A 20,094-nucleotide genomic window follows, 5' to 3' on the forward strand; every position below is an offset into this window, starting at 1 on the left:
TCCAGGTCCAAGGGCTCAGTCCCCATGGCAACTCCAGCTGGAGAAGAGGCCCATTGCCCCCCTCTCCCTTCCCCAACCACATGCCCACTGTCACCTCACACCCGTACTCATTTTCTTTCTCCCTCCTGTCCCCATGCAGAGGCCCTGCCCAGGGGATCTTAGGACTGAGGGCTTCTCTATCCTCAGGAATTCTTATCCAGGGCTCACCTCCAGGACCAGTGCTCAGTGCTTGACACCTAGGAGCCAGCCATCCCGCTCCCATCTTGTCATTGCCCAGCACAGTGGGCAGCTGGGGGGCTGAAAGGACACGGCGGTACATTCACAGCCACAGCCTGAGGGCTTTCTAGAGCCTTGGGTAACATGGGCCTCTGGGCAGCCAGATCCTGGGGCTTGTGCGCTGGAAGAGCGTCAGTTCCGCAGTGAGCAGCCAGGAACAGGGTCCCGTGGCACCCAGCGCCCCCTTTTTCATCCTGATGGTCTTAGAACTATCCCCAGCTCTGGGCTATTCTCCCCATCCAGTCTTTCCCGTCTTTTTTAATTTTTATTTTAATTTTTTGTCCTGTAATTTCTGGACATACCAATACAAGTATGAGCTGAGTTGCTGGGGAGGCAATCTTGCAACCACAGTTTCATCCAGACCCACAATCCATGAGCTCCTTTGGGACGGTAGAGAGGGGGGGGGGGGAGGAGGCACTCCAGTGTGAGGAGCAAGCACAGATGCCACACACAGGACTCCGCCTCTGAGTGCCCAGGGCCTGAGGTGTCCCTGTGACCTAGACAGTTGAGAGAGTCCACAGTGTCCCAGCGCCAGCTCCTGCATGAGGGGCAAGTCCAGGCTTCGAGGCTGCGAAGAGCTCACGGCTGAATCCTTTTGCGGTACAGGTAGGCATTGCTCACCTGGTTCATGATGACCAAGCTGGTGATGACAGGGCAGAGCACAGCCAGGTACCAGACTCCACCAGTGACCGTGGCAGTGAACCAGAGTGAGTACATGCCCAGCAAGAGGCTGGCACTGCCCAGAAGGTAGCCCACTAGCCCAGAGGTGGCATGGTACAGCTTGAGCTTGGACAGGGGCCATCGGGGCAGCAGTTTGGGGTAGAGGAGCCCCACCCCACCTGAGCACTGCAGCCCTGCCCACAGCACAGCCAGCAGCCCTGCCCGCCCATGCCAGGTGGCCAGGTGGGCTTTGCCAAGCTGTTCCTTGTGGAGGATGACAAGGCCCAAGCCCAGCAGCGCACACAGCAGGGCCAGCAGCTGCAGCACCCAGTGGCAGCGGGCTCGGCCTTTCCGCGAGAGGGAGCGCAGCAGCGAGCTCTCAGGAGAGAACACCAGCAGGGCCTCCGTCATCAGGAAAGAGAACTGGGGAGACCGCATGGGAAACGAAGTGAGGATGCTGCCCAGCAGAAGGGAAGAAAGATTTAGGTAACCTAAGCTGCCAGTCAGCCAGATTCCCCTCCATTCTCTCCCTGCCGACAAGAGTGTCCATGGGTGGGGCAGGAATGGAGCACTCCCTCTGGGACAACGTCTGCCCGAGTAACCTGCGAGAGGTGCCCCCATAGTCCTCGGGTGCTGTTCTGAAATGACATCTCTTTCCCAGCAAACACAAGGTTTGAGACGTGGCACTTATAAATGATTCACAAGCTTTGTTTCCCTGACACAGGGCGGGATACAATTTCTTGGCAGAGCTGGCCAAGCAGGTGCAGTGTGTCAGGGAAAATGGGGTGCGTCACTGTAAGTTAAGGGATAAAGGGGCGGAAGTAACCCCAAGTGCATTTTCTAAGCTTCCTGCCTGGAGGTGGGTGCACCTCATTTTGTGCTCAGACAAGCCCTACCATTTGCCCTGGGTCTTGAGTACTCTGGTTCCAGTCTGGGATCTATGTGCCACGGGCAGACTCCAACATTCCACATTACCCCCCAGATGTAAGTGACCATAAGGAGGCCACTAGGGCCACCACCCCTCCCTGTGCTCCCTCCCACCCCTACGAGCTGGCTCGGCCCACTACTTACAGCCAGGGACATGAGCACGGGGTGCCAGGAGAACAGACCTGGAATAGAAGAGGAGGCCTGTAAGGCGGGGGAAGAACCCGGCCGCAACAATAACTGCAGGCTGAGGCCCAAGGGAGCGCTGCCAAAATGCGAGCCCCCTCTGCACCAAGCTGACCCCATACCTATCCTCTTCCTGGTCCCTCCAGATCAGAGGCCATGCTTTGCCACACCTCTGGCAGTCCTCCCTCCTGCCCACTGCACTTTGCAAGAGACAGCCAAGTGGAGCACCAAGGCAAGGAAAGAGAGCCGGGTACTCGGGCGGCCAAGCTGGCAGAGCCCCCCCACTCATCTACTCCACCCACTTATCCCTCCAGCATCGCACGCACGGCCCTCAGCCACCCATGCCTCTCCCAGGAGTCAGGCCCGAGGTTTCCCATTGCCCCTGCGCCCAGGACAAGTGGTCCTTTCCTCCCCAGAAGTTAATTATAAATTACACTTACTGGAGCCAGGCCTGGCAAGCACTGCCACAAAGATGGTAAAGCCCAGGGCCACAAGATGGGCAGCAGCCCCAGAGGCGGTGCGTAGAGCTCGGTAGATGTGCGACTCGGTCTCCACAGAAAGAGCCATGGTCAACCAGGCCGGCGGCTGTGCCTGAAAGCATAGGAGCGTAAGCAAGGGTCGCGGATGCCGCGGTCCACTCCTCTCGCTGGAGCAAGTGTTGCAGGGCAGGGATGCCACTCTCCTCCGAGAACCGAAGGTAGAAAGACAGGCACCAGCAATAGTCAAGGACCGGCGGCCTGTCAGCATGTACCTGCATCTGAACTGGCACTGATCACTGGCCCACCTTCCAGGTAGGAAGCGCAAAGCCGTGTAACAGACTACAAATCCCAGAGTGCACCACGCCGTCACCGGGCGGGAGCGCCAGCTAATAGAGCAAGAAGCCCTACGGGAATTGTAGTTCCCAGCTGCGACCAAATTGCAGCCTGATTCCCTTCCCGCACAGCTTCCTCACGTGCCGCAGGCATGTAGCCCCTCTACGCTAGGAATTCGCCTGCCTCACCCGCAGCGCCGATCCGACGCGGTGGTTTTCTCCTGAGAAAGCGGGATACTCTGGACCCTGCCGCGCGAGCCGCCACCCCGTAGCGGAGCCGCTTCACTTCCGGGTGTGATGACTACCCACCGGGTCTTCCTGGTCCAACCTCCTCCGTAGCCACGCCTCTGGGCTGCTCTGCGCATGCGCTGTTGAGCAGCCGTCTTCAAGGGTGCGAGTGCGCAGGCGTGCTGGACCCAGCGGCCAAGGCCTTGGAGCTGGTGTTCCCGAGGACTCGGTCCCGTTAGCGCCATGAGCAGCGGCTGCCGCATCGAATGCATATTTTTCAGCGAGTTCCATCCCACGCTGGGACCCAAGATCACCTATCAGGTGCCATCGGGCTCGCGGGCTTGGTGGGGAAATAGGGGCGCTCTCCAGAACTCAGTCCGCTGTCTGGAGGCGGCGGATGCCTGTCCCCGCGCTGCACGCAGGCCCGCTCCTTCATTGGCAGAGAATCGGGAACCGAGAGGGTGCTCAGACCCAGGTCCCAGCCTCCCGGCGAGAGGGCGCAGACAGACCACATAGGCAGTGATGGTGGGAAGCAGGATGCGGGGACCCAGCAGAGATGCCAGGTCCCACGGGAGGTGGAGGTGGGTGGTTCATTAGTTTCCCTGGCTGCATAGGGAGGGAGGTGAGCGAGGAGAGTGGGCCAGACAGAGGGAACAGCATGTGCAAAAGCCAGGAGGCAAGTGAGAACATAGCGTGTGCTTGTAAACAGGGAGTAGCAGGCCTGGGTGGATGGGAGAGGCAGTGCGTTGCGCTCGGCAGATGTGCGACTCGGTCTCCACAGAAAGAGCCCTGGCCAACCAGCTGAAGAGGGCTTAGGTTTGGGGGATTTCCCGTTTACTCGGCCTCGTACCGAGGTCCACTGTTGAGTCCTTTGTCATTTCCCTTCCCAGGTTCCTGAGGACTTCATCTCCCGGGAGCTGTTTGACACGGTGCAGGTGTACATCATCACCAAGCCAGAGCTGCAGAACAAGCTCATCACTGTGTGAGGCCCTAGCTGGGGGGTCCTGGGAGGAGTGGGCAGGCTTGGGAGTGGGAGGAGCCTGACTCTGGCCCCACCTCCCCCCTGTCTAGCACAGCCATGGAGAAGAAACTGATTGGCTGCCCTGTGTGCATCGAGCACAAGAAATACAGCCGTAATGCCCTGCTCTTCAACCTGGGCTTTGTGTGTGATGCCCAGGCCAAGACCTGTGCCCTTGAGCCCATCGTCAAAAAGCTGGCTGGCTACCTGACCACACTGGAGGTCTGCAACACCTTGGGCTTGGGTGGACGGGCAGGCGGAGTTGGGGAAGGTATTCACATGACTCCAAAGCCCTCCAGACCTAGGACCCTGCCAGGGCAGGATGCCTGGGAGGTGCCCACCATGCTGTCCGTGCTCCATCCAGCTGGAGAGCAGCTTCGTGTCATCGGAGGAGAGCAAGCAGAAGTTGGTGCCCATCATGACCATTTTGCTGGAGGAGCTCAATGCCTCAGGCCGGTGTACTCTGCCCATCGGTATGGCCCAGCTTCTGCAAGGACAGCGGAGCGGGGAGGAGGGATGGGAAGGTGACAGGGGAAGGTGAGCCCAGCCAAGGACAAGACTCATGAACAAATTCGTGGCCAGGCAATAGCCATGAGCTGAGTTGATGATGTGCAGGGTCTAGTGCATGACTGGGCTGGGCTGGGGCTGGGAGGCCAGCCGAGCTCCAGCTGTCCGATGGACATGCTCCTTCCCCTCTCTGGACCTCCGTCTCTCGCTTTATAAAAGGGGAAGATTGGCCCCACCCAGAGCCACCTGCCTGCCCCAGGGTTGCTGGAGGGAGATGGAGGGCCTCTTGGAAGAGGGGGCGCTGAGAATATGGGTGGGACCCCTGCAGATGAGTCCAACACCATCCACTTGAAGGTGATTGAGCAGCGGCCGGACCCCCCTGTGGTTCAGGAGTATGATGTGCCCGTCTTCACCAAGGACAAGGAGGATTTCTTCAGCTCCCAGTGGGACCTCACCACCCAGCAGGTGTGCCAGCCCTCCCTGGGTGTCACCAGCCGAGGCTGGCCTCCTCCTTGGCCTCACCCCACCCCCACTGCCTGCCTGCCCTGCCCAGATCCTGCCCTACATTGATGGCTTCCGCCACGTGCAGAAGATCTCGGCCGAGGCAGATGTGGAGCTCAACCTGGTGCGCATCGCCATCCAGAACCTGCTGTGAGTGGGGCAGTCACACCCAGGAGAGCGCTGTCCGCGGGGCCTGGGGCTGGGGCTGGGTGCGACCCCCCGACGCTGAGCACAGCTCTTCTCCCAGGTACTACGGCGTGGTGACCCTGGCGTCCATCCTCCAGGTAGGGGAGTCTGGGTCTGGTTGTGCGGGGCGTGGATCATTGGCTGGGCCACACCGGGGCCGTCAGACTTCCAAGCCCCTCGCTCAGGCTCCTGTGCCTCCTGCCACCTCCCCTCCAGTACTCCAACGTGTACTGCCCCACGCCCAAGGTCCAGGACCTGGTGGATGACAAGTCCCTGCAAGAGGAGTGTCTATCCTACGTGACCAAACAAGGTAATGGGGGGCTCTGGGGAGGCCACCTCGGGGAGGGCAGGGCCACCTGGAGAGCTGACCGTGGGCCCCCACAGGGCACAAGAGGGCCAGCCTCCGGGATGTGTTCCAGCTGTACTGCAGCCTGAGCCCTGGCACTACCGTGAGAGACCTCATTGGCCGCCACCCCCAGCAGCTGCAGCGTGTTGATGAACGGTCAGAGGGGATCCCCTGGGGCGTGAGGGGTTTGCCTGAAGGCAGACACACCCTTTCTCTCTCTTGGTAGCCCTGGGTTAGAGAGGAAGCAAGAGATTCCCAGTGAGAGAATCATGAGGCACTGCTAGTCCAGGCAGGCTTCCTGGAGGTGGTGGGTTTGGAAGCCAGTCTGCTCACTAAGACAGCACTGAGGGGAGACTGCAGGAAAAGGTTGGCCTGGAGGAAGAAGGCCTGGCCAGGCATCACCTCTCTCCCTCAACCTGCACCCCAGGAAGCTGATCCAGTTCGGGCTTATGAAGAATCTCATCCGGAGACTACAGAAGTACCCCGTGCGGGTGTCTCGGGAGGAGCGGAGCCACCCTGCCCGCCTTTACACAGGCTGCCATAGCTACGACGAGATCTGCTGCAAGACAGGTGGAGGCAGGCAGGGTGCCGGGGTGGGGTCAGGCGGGGTAGCCAAGCCCAGGGTGCTGACCTCCCCTCTGCCACCCAGGCATGAGCTACCAGGAGCTGGATGAACGGCTGGAGAATGACCCCAACATCATCATCTGCTGGAAGTGAGGCTAGAGGGGGCTGGACACCTGCCCTACTCTCTCCTGCCAAGCCCTGCCTGGTGCTGAGGGCTAGACCTGCAGCCTCGTACCTCCTGTCTCGATGTTGACCCCCCCCCCCCCTTCTGTAAATAAAGTCATCCCTTTCACCCTCCCTTTACTGGATACCACCTCTGAGCCCGCCCCTGGGAACCCACAGTGAGAAAGAGCATGGTCCTGGCGCCCTGGAGCGCCACCTGGCGGGCAGAGCCGGCAGTGGACAAGCAAATGTGTCCCCTATTTAAAAACAATCAGGAAGTTGCGATAAAGAGTGAGTTGGGCAGGGCTGGCGTGGTCCAGTGGATAGAGTGTCAGCCTGCGGACTGAAGGGTCCCGGGTTCTATTCGGGTCAAGGGCACATGCCCGATTCGGGCTCGATCCCCCATGCAGGAGGCAGCGATCCATGCTTCTCTCTCATTGCTGTTTCTGTCCCTCCCTCTCCCTCCCTGAAATCAATGTAAAAGAAAAGAGAGAGTTGGGATGAGCGGGGCTGCTCTGGATTATTTGGGCCAGGAAGGCCCTGATGGGTGACTTACCAGCCCTGAGGGAGGACGAGGATTCCAGGCAGAGGGAAGAGCTGCGGAAACCCCGAGGCCAGAACCACCTAGGGATGGGTGGGGAGGCCCGTGGAGCCGGAACCTGGAGGCAGGGGGAGCGGGACGGGAAACAAAGTCCCGGAAAAGGAGAGGGAGCAGAGCCTGATGCCGCGAGCGCTGGCGAGCCGCTTTGGACGTGGCGTTCTGAGCGCCAAAGGCAGCCACGGAGGCCCGTCCCGCAACGTCCCTGTGCACCTTGCAAAGCCCGGTGAAAAGGCTCAGCGGCGGCCACGCGAGGCGGTGCAGCCCGGAGTCAGAGAAGGAAAGTGGGGGGCCCTGCACAGAACTGAGGAGTCCAGCCGAGAGGGCGAGCTGGGTGTGCTCTGCGCGGCGGCTGCGCGAGGCCGGGACCGGGGCGGGCCGACTGGGCATCGGTACGCGGAGAGGCCTAGGCCCGGGGTCTGGCACTCGGGAGGCCGGTGCTCCGCAGCCCGCGGTCGGGGAGAAAGCTCGGGAAGTCCGAATAGGGCTGCTGCCCGCCTCCCAGCGGGGGCGGCGGGTGGGGACCTGGCCCCAGCCCCGGGCGGAGGCGGGGCCCGGGCCACACTGCGCAGACTCCAGCTAGCCGTTTCCATGGCGACGAGGCCCAAGCTCCTCAACTGCTTCACAACGGTCGAGTCCCAGACTGGGTCCCCACCAGACCCCCGATCCTGTGGGTAACCGCACCTCAGCGCCGGCTGAACCCCGCCTTTTCCGGCCCCGACATGAGCGACCTGGAGCTGCTGCTGCCGGGGGAGGCCGATATGTTGGTGCGGGGACTTCGCAGCTTCCCGCTGCTCGAGGTGGGCTCCGCAAGGTGAGGCAGCTGAGCCCGGGCCAGGCCGAGTCATGGGGTCAGAGCCCTGGAGTGGAGGGGGTTCCGACATTGGAGAGAGGGGTTGCCCAGTGTGGAGGGGCCCCCAGGGGTACAGGGTCTTGAGCCCTCTCTGACCCCTCAGGATCAGGTTAGCTTCAGTGGGCTCGGCCCCCAGCGCACTCCTACTGCACACATGTGCACCCAAACACACACACACACACACCCTCCGGGGCAGGTGGAACCAGCAGCATGAACACCTGGAGAAGCTGAACATGCAGGCCATCCTTGATGCCACGGCCAGCCAGGGCGAGCCCATCCAGGAGCTGCTGGTCACCCATGGGAAGGTATGCTGGGGGCAGGGCAGGGTGTCTGCCCCTCAGGAGCACGCTGGTGTCTGTCCTTCCCTCCAGCTGGCACCCCTGCCCTCCCCAAGGAGGAGGAGGAATGCATCACTCACTTGACTTGCACCCCTGTCCTGCTGGACACGGCCCTGGCATGCCAGGCGGGTGCAGTGTGGGTCGCCTGCAGAGGAAGGGCCAAAGTTCTAGGGACACGAACCAGGAGTATGGCCCCAGTAGATGACCTGAGATGTCACTTGACAAAAGGGTTCCTCTGCAGGAAAAGGTGCAGCTCCTGGTGTGAGGTGGGGTGGGAAGGGGGCGCTCTGAAGGGCCCTGGCTAAGGGTGAGGCCCAGGCACACAGGAGCCTTGGAAGGACAGGGACAAGGGGAGGGTATGAGCAGGAGGGCGGGCCTAGGAGACACCCGAATGGGGGAGGGGGGGCGAAGGCACATACATGTACAGGGAACAAGGCAAGGACCAGTCACAGGAAGCATGGGGGATGTCCCCACAGAGATGTCAAGGGCAGCTAGAAATGAAGGTCAAGGTGCAGGAGAGAGGTCAGAAGGGAACTCGTCGGGCATAGGAGGGTCTGGGGCCCAGGGGAGTCTGAGGAGAGCTGGGCTAGGCCAAGCCAGGGATGGGAGGGTTGCTAGGCCAAGGTCGGCGCCTCGTCCCTGTCCTTGCCCTCCCCACAAAGATCCCGACGCTGGTGGGGGAGCTGATTGCCGTGGAGATGTGGAAGCAGAAGGTGTTCCCTGTGCTGTGCAAACTGGAGGACTTCAAGCCCCAGAACACCTTCCCCATCTATATGGTGGTGAGCTGGCCCGGTCCGCGCCCCCCCCCTCCATCAGCTGCTAGCCCCTCCCCTTGGTCAGCAGCCTGCGCCTGTCCTGTGTGTCTGCAGCTGCACCACGAGGCTTCCATCATCAATCTCCTGGAGACCGTGTTCTTCCACAAGGTGAGGCGCTGCCCCGCCTACTGGCTCCTGCCCGGGGCCAGGGCCTCGTGGCCAGAGGGGCTGTGTCTGGGAGGAGCCATCAGAGAGAATGCCCCCCCTCCGCCCCCAGGAGGTGTGTGAGTCAGCAGAGGACACCGTCTTGGACCTGGTGGACTACTGCCACCGCAAACTGACTCTGTTGGTGGCCCGGAGCGGCCGCGGTGAGCCCCCGGAGGAGGAGGCCGAGGACGTCTCTCCCATGAAGGTGGGCTGAGGTTCCCGGGTTGGGGGAGCTAGACCCCGGCTCCCCGGGTCTAAGCGCCGCGTGCCCCCCAGGAGCTGCAGAAGCAGGCCGAGCTGATGGAATTTGAGATCGCACTGAAGGCGCTCTCCGTGCTCCGCTACGTCACTGACTGTGTGGACAGGTGGGCTGCCCTGCGGCCTCGGGCCTCAGTAAAGGGCAGGAGACTGGACCAGTCACCTCTACTCACCTCTCCTCCCCGCCCCCTCCAGCCTGTCCCTGAGCACCCTGAGCCGCATGCTGAGCACCCACAACCTGCCCTGCCTCCTGGTGGAACTGCTGGAGCACAGTCCCTGGAGCCGGAGGGAAGGAGGTACGGTCCTCCTCCACCTGCTCAAGCCCCAGCTCGGAGCTTCCAGGGTGTCCTCCAGGATTGTGGGTGGGCAGCATGCACACAGGTAGGCGGACTGTGCCCCCCGGCCCACAGAGGGCGTCAGGATGGCTGACCCAGGAGTGGGCCTAGACCCAGGCTCTGCAGCAGGCAGGGCCCACGTGTCCACTACCAAGGACTCATTCTACTCGGGAGCGGTCAGTCCCCTGCCCACGCGGCTGCTCATTCACAGAGCATGCGCTGCCTGCGCCCAGAATGCTGCTTCCTCTCCCAGGCAAGCTGCAGCAATTTGAGGGGGGCCGTTGGCAGACAGTGGCCCCCTCAGAGCAGCAAAAGATGAGCAAGTTGGACGGGCAGGTGTGGATCGCCCTGTACAACCTGCTGCTGAGCCCTGAGGCCCGGGCCCGCTACTGCCTCACAAGCTTCGCCAAAGGACAGCTGCTGAAGGTGGGGAACGCCTCCCACGCACCCCACAGCCCCAGCACGGAGCCTCCCCACCCCTGCTGTTCGGTCTTTGCCCACCCCCCTCAGCCCCAGTCCTGTTCCCAGACCTTGGGCCTCAGGTAATAGCAACGAGTGGGCCATGGGCCCGAAGGCACCCTCAGCCCAGCCCAGCCGACCCTGTTCCTGGACCCACCGGTCAGCACCAGGTCACACTGGCCTCCCCTGGCCCCTGCAGCTTCGGGCCTTTCTCACAGACACTCTGATCGACCAGCTGCCCCACCTGGCAGACCTGCAGGGGTTCCTGGCCCACCTGGCCCTGGCCGAGCCCCAGCCCCCCAAGAAGGACCTGGTGTTCGAGCAGGTAGGCACTGGGAGCGCGAGCTCAGGACCCCCGCCCGCTGCCTGCCCCTCCCTGCCACTCCCCACTTCTCCCCCAGATCCCGGAAATCTGGGAGCGGCTGGAGCGAGAGAACAAAGGCAAGTGGAAGGCCATGGCCAAGCACCAGCTGCAGCACGTGTTCAGCCCCTCGGAGCAGGACCTCCGGCTGCAGGCGCAGAGGTGGGGCTGCAGGGCGGCAGCGCGGGAGGGACGCAGAGGCATGGAGGGGGTCGGGGTGCTCCTGTGCCCCCCCCCACCAGGCCAGCCAGGCCTCCTGACGCTCCTCCCAGGTGGGCTGAGACCTACAGGCTGGATGTGCTGGAGGCGGTGGCTCCGGAGCGGCCCCGCTGTGCCTACTGCAGCGCAGAGGCCTCCAAACGCTGCTCGCGCTGCCAAAATGAGTGGTATTGTTGCAGGTGAGGGCACCCTAGGACGTGGGCCCCTACGCCCCTCTCCACACCCACCCCACTCTGCCTCCTCACGGGCCCACTTGCCTGCAGGGAGTGCCAAGTCAAGCACTGGGAGAAGCACCGAAAGGCTTGCGTCCCGGTCGCCCAGGGTGGCAGAGTGAAGTGAAGCGCAGCTGCTGAGCGCCCCCCAGGGCCATGCAACCAGCCAGAGGTGCGCCTGGGCCTCGGGATCGCAGCCTGGGCCCTGCCAGCGCCCGGCCTCCGGGGTGAGGAGAGCAGGCAGCCTGCGGCCCGTCCTCCCAGCCAAGTGCTCCCCGCTTCCTGCCCCACCCAGCGGGCAGGCTCGGGGCGCGGGCGAGGGCGAGGACCGGATGTGGGGACCCTCATCCTCTCGCTCTGTAAAGCTGGTCTCCAGAAACACGCGTCTCCGTGTGGCCTTTTGCACTCCTCGTCGCGGGGAGGGGAGTTGCTCTGGGGTGCAGGGAGGGCGGGAAGTTGGAGAGAGTGCCCTGCGGTGCCTCCCAACCCCGCCCCACTCCGCCTGCGGGTCCACGCCGCCCCGGGCCCACGTTCCCCTGGCGCCGCTCCCCTCGCGCGCTCCCGCCGCTCCGCCTGGATCTCCGGGGCGGCGCTGCGTCGGGGCCCGCCCCGGGGCCCGCCCGCCCCGCGAACGCTCGCTGGCTCCCAGAGCCGGCCCGAGCCCGGCCGACCGGGCCATGTCTGAGCCGGAGCTCATTGAGCTGCGGGACCTGGCACCCGCACGACGCGCCGGCCCCGGGCGCACCCGCCTGGAGCGCGCCAACGCGGTGCGCATCTCGCCCGGCAACGCGCGCCACCCAGCCAGACAGCCGGTCCTGGGCCGCGGCCACCGCTTCCAGCCGGCGGGGCCCACCACGCACACGTGGTGCGACCTCTGCGGGGACTTCATCTGGGGCGTCGTGCGCAAGGGCCTGCAGTGCGCGCGTGAGTAGCGGCCCCAAGTGCTGGCGAGAGCGAAAGGGGTGGTCCAAGGGCAGCACAGTTGCTGTGGGTCAAGCTGAAACGCAGGGGGTGGGGGAAGCGGGCGCCCCTGCGGACAGGGCCAATCCTGCACCCATCACATCACGGAAGAGAGTGGCCTCGTGTTTTATATCTGCCACACGCACTGCACCTGCGTCTGGGGCACAGCTGGGCAAGGTAGTTGCCTGTTAATACCAAGGTGCTGATTTCAAGTTGCTTGGCCCTTTTTATTTTTTTATTTTTATTGATTTCAGAGAGGAAGGGTGAGGGAGAGAAACATCAATGATGAGAGAGAATCATTGATCAGCTGCCTCCTGCGCACCCCATATTGGGAATTGAGCTTGCAACCCCGGCTTGTGCCCTGACGAGAATCGAACCATGACCTCCTGGTTCATCAGTGGATGCTCAACCACGGAGCCACACCAGCCGGCCCCTTGGCCCTTTTTGAGAAAGGCTTTGTGCCTACCAGTCTCTTAAGTCCATGTTCCCAGGCCTGCCCCTTCCCAGAGTCATTCACCATGTTTCCTCCCGGGATCACTGGGGCGATAGGCATTTGCCCATCTATGGAAAGGGGGCCTGGGAAAAGGTGGAACCTGGGGTGGGCCCCCTGAAGCAGGGATTTTGTTGTCTTCATATAGCAAATTCGTATCACAGGCCGAGTCAAACAGGTGCTAAAACATGAAAGACAGTCACCACACACCTGCGGTCCTCTGCCCTGCCTGGTCCCAGCGGCAAGCAGAGGTGGCTCTCCTACTGGCTGCACACACCAGCCAGAATCATGGGGATGCTGTTACAGCCCTCCAAACCTGTGCCTGGACCCCACCTCACACCCGTTGAACCCATCACTGGGAGTGTATCGGCGATTTTTAAAACATCTTTCTAATGTGCAGCCTGGGTGGCATAGCACTGCTCTGGCCCATTTAAGAACTTAAGGAAGACGCCCAGGCCTGTCTGTGCATGGAGACCCTCCCAGCCGGCACAGGAGTCTGTCCTGAAGTCAGCTGGGAGCAGACAGGGAGGCGTCACAGAATACAAAGCGTGAACAAGGGCTGGGGCGTTGCAGTGTTCCCGAGAAAAAAGTGCCCCTGGAACACAGGACAACTTGGGCGCGTGTCAGAGGCAGAAACAAGGCTGGAGTCCACATGACGGGTTGGGGGGTTTTGCCTCCAACAGCTGGGAGAATAGCAGCCATTTCTGCTGAGACGAGGAGCTCTGGTGAGGGTGGGTGAGCTGGAAGAAAAGTTGGGGTTTGGCCATGTTGGTTGAAATGTGACATCCTAGTGAAGGTGCTGACACGTAGGACTTGACCTGAGCGGGGAGCGGGCAGCGGGCGAGGGAAGCCTTGGGTCTGGGTGGGTTGAGTGTACACAGAGCAGGGCAGTGACATTCTACCCTCACATCTGGGTGCTGACCAAAGGAGCTGCGGGGAAGTAGAACACGGGGTCGTGGGGGCCCCTGGGAACCGAGGGGAGCAGCATCCCCTGCTGAGGAGGGGAGGGTGGAGAGGGGACGGCGGGGTTGGGCAGCCCCTGGGCTGCTGAGGACCCGCCAGGGCGGTTCCTGGAGGGGGGTGAAGGCAGGAAGGCGTGCAAGTGGGTCAGAGCTGATGTTCTGGTCTGGGGAGTAGACAGGTGACAACTAGAGGGGACTTGGGTTAGGACATTGCTGCGTCTCCCTTCAAGGGCGGAGGGAGGGCGGACGTTCCGCGCTAGAGCTCCCACTGCAGAGCAGGCCCGTCCCTAACCGCCGCGGCCTCCGCCCTCTGCCGCCGGGACCAGCCCAGAGGCCGGGTAGCCGCGGGCGGTAACGGCCTCCGCCCTGCGGCTTCTCTCCCGTCCTCTCCGCAGACTGCAAGTTCACCTGCCACTACCGCTGCCGCGCGCTCGTCTGCCTGGACTGCTGCGGGCCGCGGGACCTGGGCTGGGAGCCGGCGCTCGAGCGGGACACCAACGTGGTGAGTGGGGGCCGGGCGCGCGGGGGGGCCGGGACGCGCGGGCCCCACCGCAGGCGGCCGAAGGCTGGCCCCGCCGCGCGATTTCCCCGCGGCAGTGTGGAGAACAGGCGCGGGCTCGAAGGGGCGCGGGAGGGCTGCCTCCGCGCGGACCACCCCGCCGCCCAGCTGGGTGCCTGCGCCATTTCCGCGCCTTCCCGCCACCGCATCCGGTCCCGCGGCCACGCTGGAGCACATGCGCACTCGCGCCCACGCGCCGCCTGGTCCCCCCGGGAAGTGAGACCGCGGCGGAGTCGAGCGGAGCTGCCTGGGCCATGAGATCATTCCCGGGGGCGGGGCTACGAGCGCCCCGCCCCCTGAGAGTTCCTCCTCCAATGAGAGGAGAGCGAGGCCGACGCCGCTGGCCATTCGCACCGGTAACGGTTGCCGCGCGGACACGGGGCGGCGCAGGCGCACACGGACGCACGCGCGCTCGGGGCGGTGGTTGGAGGCTCCGGGAGGGCGGCTCGGTGGGCTGCCGGCGGCGGGCGCGGCGATGGGCGAGGCGGACGCGGGGACGCCCTCCTTCGAGATGACCTGGAGCAGCACGACGAGCAGCGGCTACTGCAGCCAGGAGGACTCGGACTCGGAGCTGGAGCAGTACTTCACGGCGCGCACCTCGCTGGGGCGCCGGCCGCGCCGGGACCAGGTGGGGGCCGAGGCGGCGGGCGGCGGGCCGGGGCGATCGCGGGACCCCGCCCCTGCCCGGTAAGTTTTCGTGGGCAGCCCCGCGCTCCCGTCAGCGTGGATCCCGGCCCGGCCCGGGGCAGCCGGTGGAACCGTGTGCCGGGCTCTCAGCGCGTGGGTCCCGGCAGCCGAGGCCCTGCCCCGTCACAGACCGGTCCAACCAGGGGGAGCAGCTACGTGGCGTGGGGCAGACCAGGGACGGGCACGGTCCGCCTATGACTAAGGCCGCGGCGCAGGCCGGACTAGACCTCGGTTTCCGCGTTCGGGCTCACCCACCCGCCCTGGGAAGGAACCAGGAGGAAGTGGCGAGGGAGGAGTCTTCGCCGGGAATTGAGAAGTGTTCTTAGGGGAGAGGGCAGGCGTGGTGTGCGCCCTCCATTGCACTCCCGGATGGAGCTGAGTCTCCACCTCTGGCGGGTCCTGGCCTGTCGCAGCTGCTGGACTGTGGAGGGTTCTGAGCCCCACTCGCGGGTGCACGCGCAGTGCGCCCTGGGGGGCGCATACACTGAAGGTGGAGCGGACCAGCAGATCCGAGATTGGGGATGCGGGGGAGGAAGCCTTGTTTGGGACCATAAGCATCCGGGCACTTTATCCACAGAGGTGGGGAAGGCCAGATTGTAAACTCGCTGGGAGGGGGTCCCTAACCCAGGATATAAGGGAGTCTCCCGGTGTCCCCCACCTTGGAGACCTCTGTGCCGTGAGTGTGACCGCCAGGCTCAGATAACTAGCTGCTGGGGAGCTGGTCACCCCTGGCCAGAGCATGGGGAAGAGAGATGGGACTACGAAGCGCAGGACCCTGCAGCCATGGAGGCGAAGTCCTCACATGAGCCAAGAGAAGGGGTGTGGATCGTGCTTTAGATGAAGAGTGGACCTCAGGAGCTCAGCCCGGAGCTCCGTGCAAGCTCCGAGGGTGGATCCCTGAAACTCCCTGTCACTCGGGCCTGAGCTCTTTTCCATTGTGGAAAGGCGAGAAAACCACAAGGCGCTACCCACTGACCCGGAGCGGGGGCGTCCCGGTTGTATGTAGAATCAGACCCTCGGTCACCATGGACAGTGGCAGTTGGCGAGCCGGTTCTGTGCTCCAGACGGAGATGCTCTGATCCTGCTGGGCATCCCTCTGGGATGGCCCTTGGAATCCCCCTTCACCAGGCAGCTTGGAAACGCAAAAAGAAACCCTTCCTCCTCTCCAACCCGTGGGAGGCACGGTGCCTCCTGCCCAAGGCCCTTGTTTTAGGACTAACTCTACTGAGGGAGGGTCACCCGGAGAAGGAAAGGGGCTGGAACGGAGCCACCGCATCCCAGTCCAGGGCCCTGACTTACCCGGGAAGGGAACAGGAAGGAGCGAGTTCTCTCATTCCCAGGCTGGAGCTCAGAGCCAGCCCAAGGCAGGGGAATAAGATAGTGCCGTCCCTGTGCCCGCCCTGTTCTGTGACCAGAATTCTCTTCCTTCCTGCCCTGGCACTAGAGTCCGCTCAGCTTTCCTCCTGCCCCTAGCAGCCCTCTCATCCTGGCGCTCCTTGCTGAGGCATTCCTCTCGGTCCCAGGCCCTCTCCTTGGGCCTGAATAACATTCCCACCCTTTAGTCCCAGCCTCCAGCCCTCCTTTACCCCAACCCAGATTCCCCATTTTCCAGGGCCCACACATTTGTTCTTACCAGCCTTAGGGGCCTCCCGCTGTCCCCAGGCTCGTGCTGAAGTTGTCACTTGTCGATGCCCTCCTCTCTCCACAAGACCTTGGGAGCTCGGGGAAGCAAACAGGCTTCAGTGCCCTCTCCCAGGACCTTTCTCCTGGAGAGCCCACCCTACCCTCAGCACCGCCCTGCTCTGCTGGACAGCAGCGAGTCCGGGCGCAGAGCACACAGCGACAGGCTGACTCCACCTGCGTCCTCGCCTGTCTTCCCGGTCCATCCCCACCAGCTGGTTTCAGCTTAGGGGCCCGAAGCACAGCCCGGGCACAGGGTTATTCTGTAAGAGACCTTCTGGTGGGAACTCCCTGGGGACTTGGGACAAGGCATTAGTCAGCCATGATCTCAGCTGGTCTCTGACACTCCCACTCCTATTAGGGCCTGTCTGACATCACCCGGAAAGGAAGTGAGGCTGATGCAATGGGACCAAGGCAGTTGGTAGGAGAAAGTTTATTCAGTGCCCGACTGCCCAGGTCCATACTCCACCTTCCCGATAAGGATCCAAGGAGTGGGGGAGGGGCTGAATGGTGGCGCTGCCTCTTTGCACTAAACATCCAACAGCAGGAAGGAGGTGCAGAAACCTACCTGCTTGTGGGCAGGCTCCAGCAGGAGGCAGACTTGGAACCTGGCCTGCAGCTACCTTTTGTGCAGCCTGGGTCAAGCTCAAATGGCATGTCACAGTGGTTTCCTCACTAGATCTCAGACGTGTGGCTGGCCCCAGGCCCTCTGCCAAGGGGTGCTAATGTTTTAGAGGTTCCCCTCCCCTCTACCCACTGGTGGCTGGGCTCCTGCTGTGCACCAGCCCTCACACTTCTCACCATGCAGTGGGTCAGGGCCTTTTGCCAGGGTGAGGGGCAAAGTGGGCTTCCTTCTGCAGGACACACACAGGCCCACCTGAAGTGCTGGCACCGGGCTGTGCCGCTGCGGTAGTTTTACTGTGAGTGAGAGACCTTTCCAATGTCCCTTTCTCTTCCTGGCCCCGGGCTTTGTGCTTCAGTGCCTTGGTTTTAAGGTGCCCTCAGGGTCTCACCTGGACTGTCGCAGTGGGGGCAGAGAGTCCACCCCTGGCATGCAGAGCCCGGAGCAGTGATGGGTTTTCTCATCAGGCCCACACGTTGTCAGTTTCCAAAGGCTACGCCAGAGGCCGCTTCTCAGAGCGGCCCCCCCAGGGCTCACCTCTGTGCCTGTGGCAGGCCTTGCCGCATGGGATGGCCCCTTAAGGGTCCATGCTGGCCCATCTTTCAGGACGAGCCCGTGCAGTGGGAGACACCTGACCTTTCTCAGGCTGAGATTGAGCAGAAGATCAAGGAGTACAATGGCCAGATCAACAGCAACCTCTTCATGAGCCTGGTGAGTTGACAGCCTGGGAAGGGGTGCAGGGAGGGGCAGGGGCCCAGCTGTGGGCCCGATGTCTGAAGGGTCGCAGCTGAGGGACGGTGGGGCGGGCCCAGCAGAGATTGGTGCACATCCATCCTGGCCCCGTGCGGACTGGCAGTGCCCAGATCTGTCCCTTCTCACCTGGAAGCCAGTCATGGTTCGGTTTCTCTTCAGAACAAGGACGGCTCCTACACAGGCTTCATCAAGGTGCAGCTGAAGCTGGTGCGCCCTGTCTCCGTGCCTGCCAGCAAGAAGCCTCCCACCTTGCAGGACGCCCGGCGGGGCCCAGGGCGGAGCACAGCCGTGAGGCGCCGCACCTCCTTCTACCTGCCCAAGGATGCTGTCAAGCACCTGCACGTGTTGTCACGCACGCGGGCACGCGAGGTCATCGAGGCCCTGCTGCGCAAGTTCTTGGTGGTGGATGACCCCCGCAAGTTCGCACTCTTTGAGCGGGCTGAGCGCCACGGCCAAGGTGGGCTCCCACCTCACCCCCTGGGAGGTGTATGTGCGTGCAGCTGTGCGTGCAGGGCTGCGGGGGCCGGGCCTGACTAATCACTCCCCCTGCTGACCTCAGTGTACCTCCGGAAGCTGTCGGATGACGAGCAGCCCCTGCGGCTACGACTCCTTGCGGGGCCCAATGAGAAGGCCCTGAGCTTCGTGCTGAAGGAGAATGACTCTGGGGAGGTGAACGTGAGTACACAGCCTCCTTCATTCTGGGTTGTCACTAGGCAGGGCTGAGGGTTGCAGCTACAGTAAGGCTCGGAGGAGGAGGAGGGTGACGGACAAGCCACGCTTCTCCAGGAGTGTGTGAGCCTGTGGCCGACTGAAGGCTTCCTGGCCGTTCGTGCAAGTCTGGGCCTGTCTCCGGCGCCAGGGAGAACGGCCTTGGTGCTCAGCTCTCTCCCGTCGTGGGAGTCCTCGGGAGATGCAGGAGTCCATCTCACGCTGTGGTGATCCCGGGCCATATCGCAGCCACACAGGTGGCCCCAGGACGTCCTGGGCTTCCCTCCAGACGTGAGGACTTTTCACCTGGGAGCTTTCTGGTTCCAATGTGTTGGGCCCATGAAGTGGGATTAGACTCCAAGAGTGTGAGCATGACCTGTCTGTGGTGACTGGGAACGTCTGGTTTGGTTACCTGTCTCGAGGTGACCGCCTACTTTGTGGGACCCGTCTTCTAGACAGACTTGGTGGGAACCCTAGCACAGACCATTCAGGCAAGAACCTGATCAGAAAGCCTCAGGTGTGACCATGATGCTCTGGACTTCTCTGGAGAGGCCTGCTGGTTTGGCCATGCCTGCTGCAGCCTTTGCCACCCCTCCTCCTGCAGTGGGATGCCTTCAGCATGCCTGAGCTCCACAACTTCCTGCGCATCCTACAGCGGGAGGAAGAGGAACACCTCCGCCAGATCCTGCAGAAGTACTCCTGTTGCCGCCAGAAGATCCAGGAGGCCCTGCATGCCTGCCCCCTGGGGTGACCTCTTATCCCCCTGGGTGGAAGGAGGAGCGTAGGCAGCACAGAGGGTGTGCCGTGTGAGTGTGACAGGGCCTGTCTGGCCTGAGGAATGAGTGTGCGTGGAGGCCCTCATCTGGCTGGCGGAATGAACCCAGAGAGCAGCAAAGGAGCGGGCCCCCTGTGTCCACCCGTGGGTGTAGCAGAGCATGGCTCTGCACCCTCTGCCCTTCGTGTCCTGAGTCATGGTGGACAGGGTTGCAGCAAGGGTTGAGCAGACAGAAGTCTCCTTAATTTGTGTCTCAGATACGAGAATCTTGGAGACCCAAAACCAACAGAATCGGGTCTTGTTTGCAGGGATGAGGACCCTCAGCTCTGGGGAAGGGATGTATGTCTGGGATGGGGTCTCAGGACCAATAGTGGGTGTTGAAGACCAGGCAGGCATCGAGAAAGAATGCAGGTTTCCCTCTGCAGTGCCCTGGGCTCTGGCACACCCTGGTGTCCGCGCACTGCTGCCACTGCAGCAACAGTGCCTCAGTGCACCTCCAAGGAGGAGGACCTGGGCTGGGGTCTGTGGGCACTGGCTCAGGTCCATGCCTTGTTTGCCAATCAAAGCCAGGGTCTTACTTGGGGTATTTTTCAGGATGTGTGTGAATGCATATTTTGTGGCCTCGGCTGAATGCCTCCTGTGGGGAAAGGGGTGGGAATGACAGTCATCATCAGGGCCTGGGGCTTGGGAAAACTTGGCTGAATAAAGATTCAAGACTCTCCCGCTTTTGCACTCTATATGGGCCGCGGCCCCAGTTGCTCTTCATGCCAGTGGCTGCCCAAGGTGATGGACAGGCTCACCAACAGCTTTTCAAGGTCACTGTGGGACCAACTTGAAGGATTTGGGTACAGATATGTAAGTCCTCTCGGCACCCTGGGGCTCAGGTCTTGTTTTGGGCAAGATCATCAGCTGCAGCCAGTGCTCAGGGGAACCC

At 62.7% G+C, this 20,094-nt stretch overlaps 4 protein-coding genes across 13 annotated transcripts; 3 read left to right on the forward strand and 1 right to left on the reverse strand.

Annotated features, from left to right (window-relative positions):
- Positions 1 to 51: 51 nt before the first annotated feature.
- On the reverse strand, positions 52 to 3,153 carry LOC132215828 (transmembrane reductase CYB561D2). 4 transcript variants are annotated; one of them, XM_059664674.1, is made up of 3 exons: positions 3,047 to 3,153; positions 2,008 to 2,045; positions 52 to 1,359 (listed from the first exon to the last, which is right to left on the reverse strand). In XM_059664674.1, the coding sequence occupies exons 2-3, from the start codon at positions 2,017 to 2,019 to the stop codon at positions 856 to 858; spliced, it is 516 nt and encodes a 171-aa protein (XP_059520657.1). In that variant the 5' UTR covers positions 2,020 to 2,045; positions 3,047 to 3,153; the 3' UTR covers positions 52 to 855. The 4 variants fall into 4 exon arrangements, with proteins under 4 accessions (XP_059520657.1, XP_059520656.1, XP_059520654.1 ...); XM_059664673.1 differs by having other exon boundaries at positions 52 to 1,393; positions 3,047 to 3,133; XM_059664671.1 differs by lacking the exon at positions 3,047 to 3,153 and adding an exon at positions 2,487 to 2,793.
- Positions 3,154 to 3,273: 120 nt separating this feature from the next.
- On the forward strand, positions 3,274 to 6,504 carry NPRL2 (NPR2 like, GATOR1 complex subunit). Of its 3 annotated transcripts, none has more exons than XM_059664666.1 (11): positions 3,274 to 3,406; positions 3,976 to 4,067; positions 4,157 to 4,325; positions 4,468 to 4,576; positions 4,939 to 5,075; positions 5,164 to 5,261; positions 5,359 to 5,395; positions 5,514 to 5,607; positions 5,682 to 5,799; positions 6,071 to 6,213; positions 6,293 to 6,504. In XM_059664666.1, exons 1-11 carry the CDS (start codon positions 3,329 to 3,331, stop codon positions 6,358 to 6,360), a joined length of 1,143 nt encoding a protein of 380 aa, XP_059520649.1. In that variant the 5' UTR covers positions 3,274 to 3,328; the 3' UTR covers positions 6,361 to 6,504. The 3 variants fall into 3 exon arrangements, with proteins under 3 accessions (XP_059520649.1, XP_059520650.1, XP_059520651.1); XM_059664667.1 differs by lacking the exon at positions 3,274 to 3,406 and adding an exon at positions 3,437 to 3,666 and having other exon boundaries at positions 4,162 to 4,325; XM_059664668.1 differs by lacking the exon at positions 3,274 to 3,406 and adding an exon at positions 3,437 to 3,610.
- A 140-nt stretch (positions 6,505 to 6,644) lies between these two features.
- Positions 6,645 to 11,343, forward strand: ZMYND10 (zinc finger MYND-type containing 10). 3 transcript variants are annotated; one of them, XM_059664657.1, is made up of 12 exons: positions 6,645 to 7,781; positions 8,017 to 8,125; positions 8,821 to 8,937; positions 9,028 to 9,081; positions 9,191 to 9,325; positions 9,397 to 9,485; positions 9,574 to 9,674; positions 9,967 to 10,139; positions 10,372 to 10,497; positions 10,574 to 10,695; positions 10,806 to 10,931; positions 11,016 to 11,343. In XM_059664657.1, the coding sequence occupies exons 1-12, from the start codon at positions 7,690 to 7,692 to the stop codon at positions 11,089 to 11,091; spliced, it is 1,320 nt and encodes a 439-aa protein (XP_059520640.1). In that variant the 5' UTR covers positions 6,645 to 7,689; the 3' UTR covers positions 11,092 to 11,343. The 3 variants fall into 3 exon arrangements, with proteins under 3 accessions (XP_059520640.1, XP_059520639.1, XP_059520638.1); XM_059664656.1 differs by having other exon boundaries at positions 10,574 to 10,931; XM_059664655.1 differs by having other exon boundaries at positions 10,372 to 10,931.
- RASSF1 (Ras association domain family member 1) lies at positions 11,282 to 19,881 on the forward strand. Of its 3 annotated transcripts, none has more exons than XM_059664659.1 (6): positions 11,282 to 11,888; positions 13,772 to 13,878; positions 17,531 to 17,635; positions 17,837 to 18,134; positions 18,237 to 18,352; positions 18,990 to 19,881. In XM_059664659.1, the coding sequence occupies exons 1-6, from the start codon at positions 11,297 to 11,299 to the stop codon at positions 19,134 to 19,136; spliced, it is 1,365 nt and encodes a 454-aa protein (XP_059520642.1). In that variant the 5' UTR covers positions 11,282 to 11,296; the 3' UTR covers positions 19,137 to 19,881. The 3 variants fall into 3 exon arrangements, with proteins under 3 accessions (XP_059520642.1, XP_059520641.1, XP_059520644.1); XM_059664658.1 differs by having other exon boundaries at positions 11,605 to 11,888; positions 18,937 to 19,881; XM_059664661.1 differs by lacking the exons at positions 11,282 to 11,888; positions 13,772 to 13,878 and adding an exon at positions 13,987 to 14,563.
- Positions 19,882 to 20,094: the final 213 nt, after the last annotated feature.

The sequence above is a fragment of the Myotis daubentonii genome, chromosome 14, assembly GCF_963259705.1.
Source record: "Myotis daubentonii chromosome 14, mMyoDau2.1, whole genome shotgun sequence".
Classification (NCBI taxonomy): domain Eukaryota; kingdom Metazoa; phylum Chordata; class Mammalia; order Chiroptera; family Vespertilionidae; genus Myotis; species Myotis daubentonii.

Bases quoted from the DNA above. Each gene is read 5' to 3' on its own strand.
- ZMYND10 (XM_059664655.1), top strand. From the start codon at position 7,690: ATGAGCGACCTGGAGCTGCTGCTGCCGGGGGAGGCCGATATGTTGGTG. The intron at 8,938-9,027 runs GTGAGCTGGCCC...GTGTGTCTGCAG, and splicing joins CCTTCCCCATCTATATGGTG to CTGCACCACGAGGCTTCCAT. The intron at 10,140-10,371 runs GTGGGGAACGCC...TGGCCCCTGCAG, and splicing joins CCAAAGGACAGCTGCTGAAG to CTTCGGGCCTTTCTCACAGA.
- RASSF1 (XM_059664659.1), top strand. From the start codon at position 11,297: ATGTGGGGACCCTCATCCTCTCGCTCTGTAAAGCTGGTCTCCAGAAAC. The intron at 13,879-17,530 runs GTGAGTGGGGGC...CCCATCTTTCAG, and splicing joins TCGAGCGGGACACCAACGTG to GACGAGCCCGTGCAGTGGGA. The intron at 18,135-18,236 runs GTGGGCTCCCAC...TGCTGACCTCAG, and splicing joins GGCTGAGCGCCACGGCCAAG to TGTACCTCCGGAAGCTGTCG.
- NPRL2 (XM_059664666.1), top strand. From the start codon at position 3,329: ATGAGCAGCGGCTGCCGCATCGAATGCATATTTTTCAGCGAGTTCCAT. The intron at 4,577-4,938 runs GTATGGCCCAGC...GGACCCCTGCAG, and splicing joins CCGGTGTACTCTGCCCATCG to ATGAGTCCAACACCATCCAC. The intron at 5,396-5,513 runs GTAGGGGAGTCT...CCTCCCCTCCAG, and splicing joins CCCTGGCGTCCATCCTCCAG to TACTCCAACGTGTACTGCCC.
- LOC132215828 (XM_059664671.1), bottom strand. From the start codon at position 2,793: ATGCTGACAGGCCGCCGGTCCTTGACTATTGCTGGTGCCTGTCTTTCT. The intron at 2,046-2,486 runs GTAAGTGTAATT...CTTCTATTCCAG, and splicing joins GCTTGCCAGGCCTGGCTCCA to GTCTGTTCTCCTGGCACCCC. The intron at 1,360-2,007 runs GTAAGTAGTGGG...CGGTCTCCCCAG, and splicing joins CCGTGCTCATGTCCCTGGCT to TTCTCTTTCCTGATGACGGA.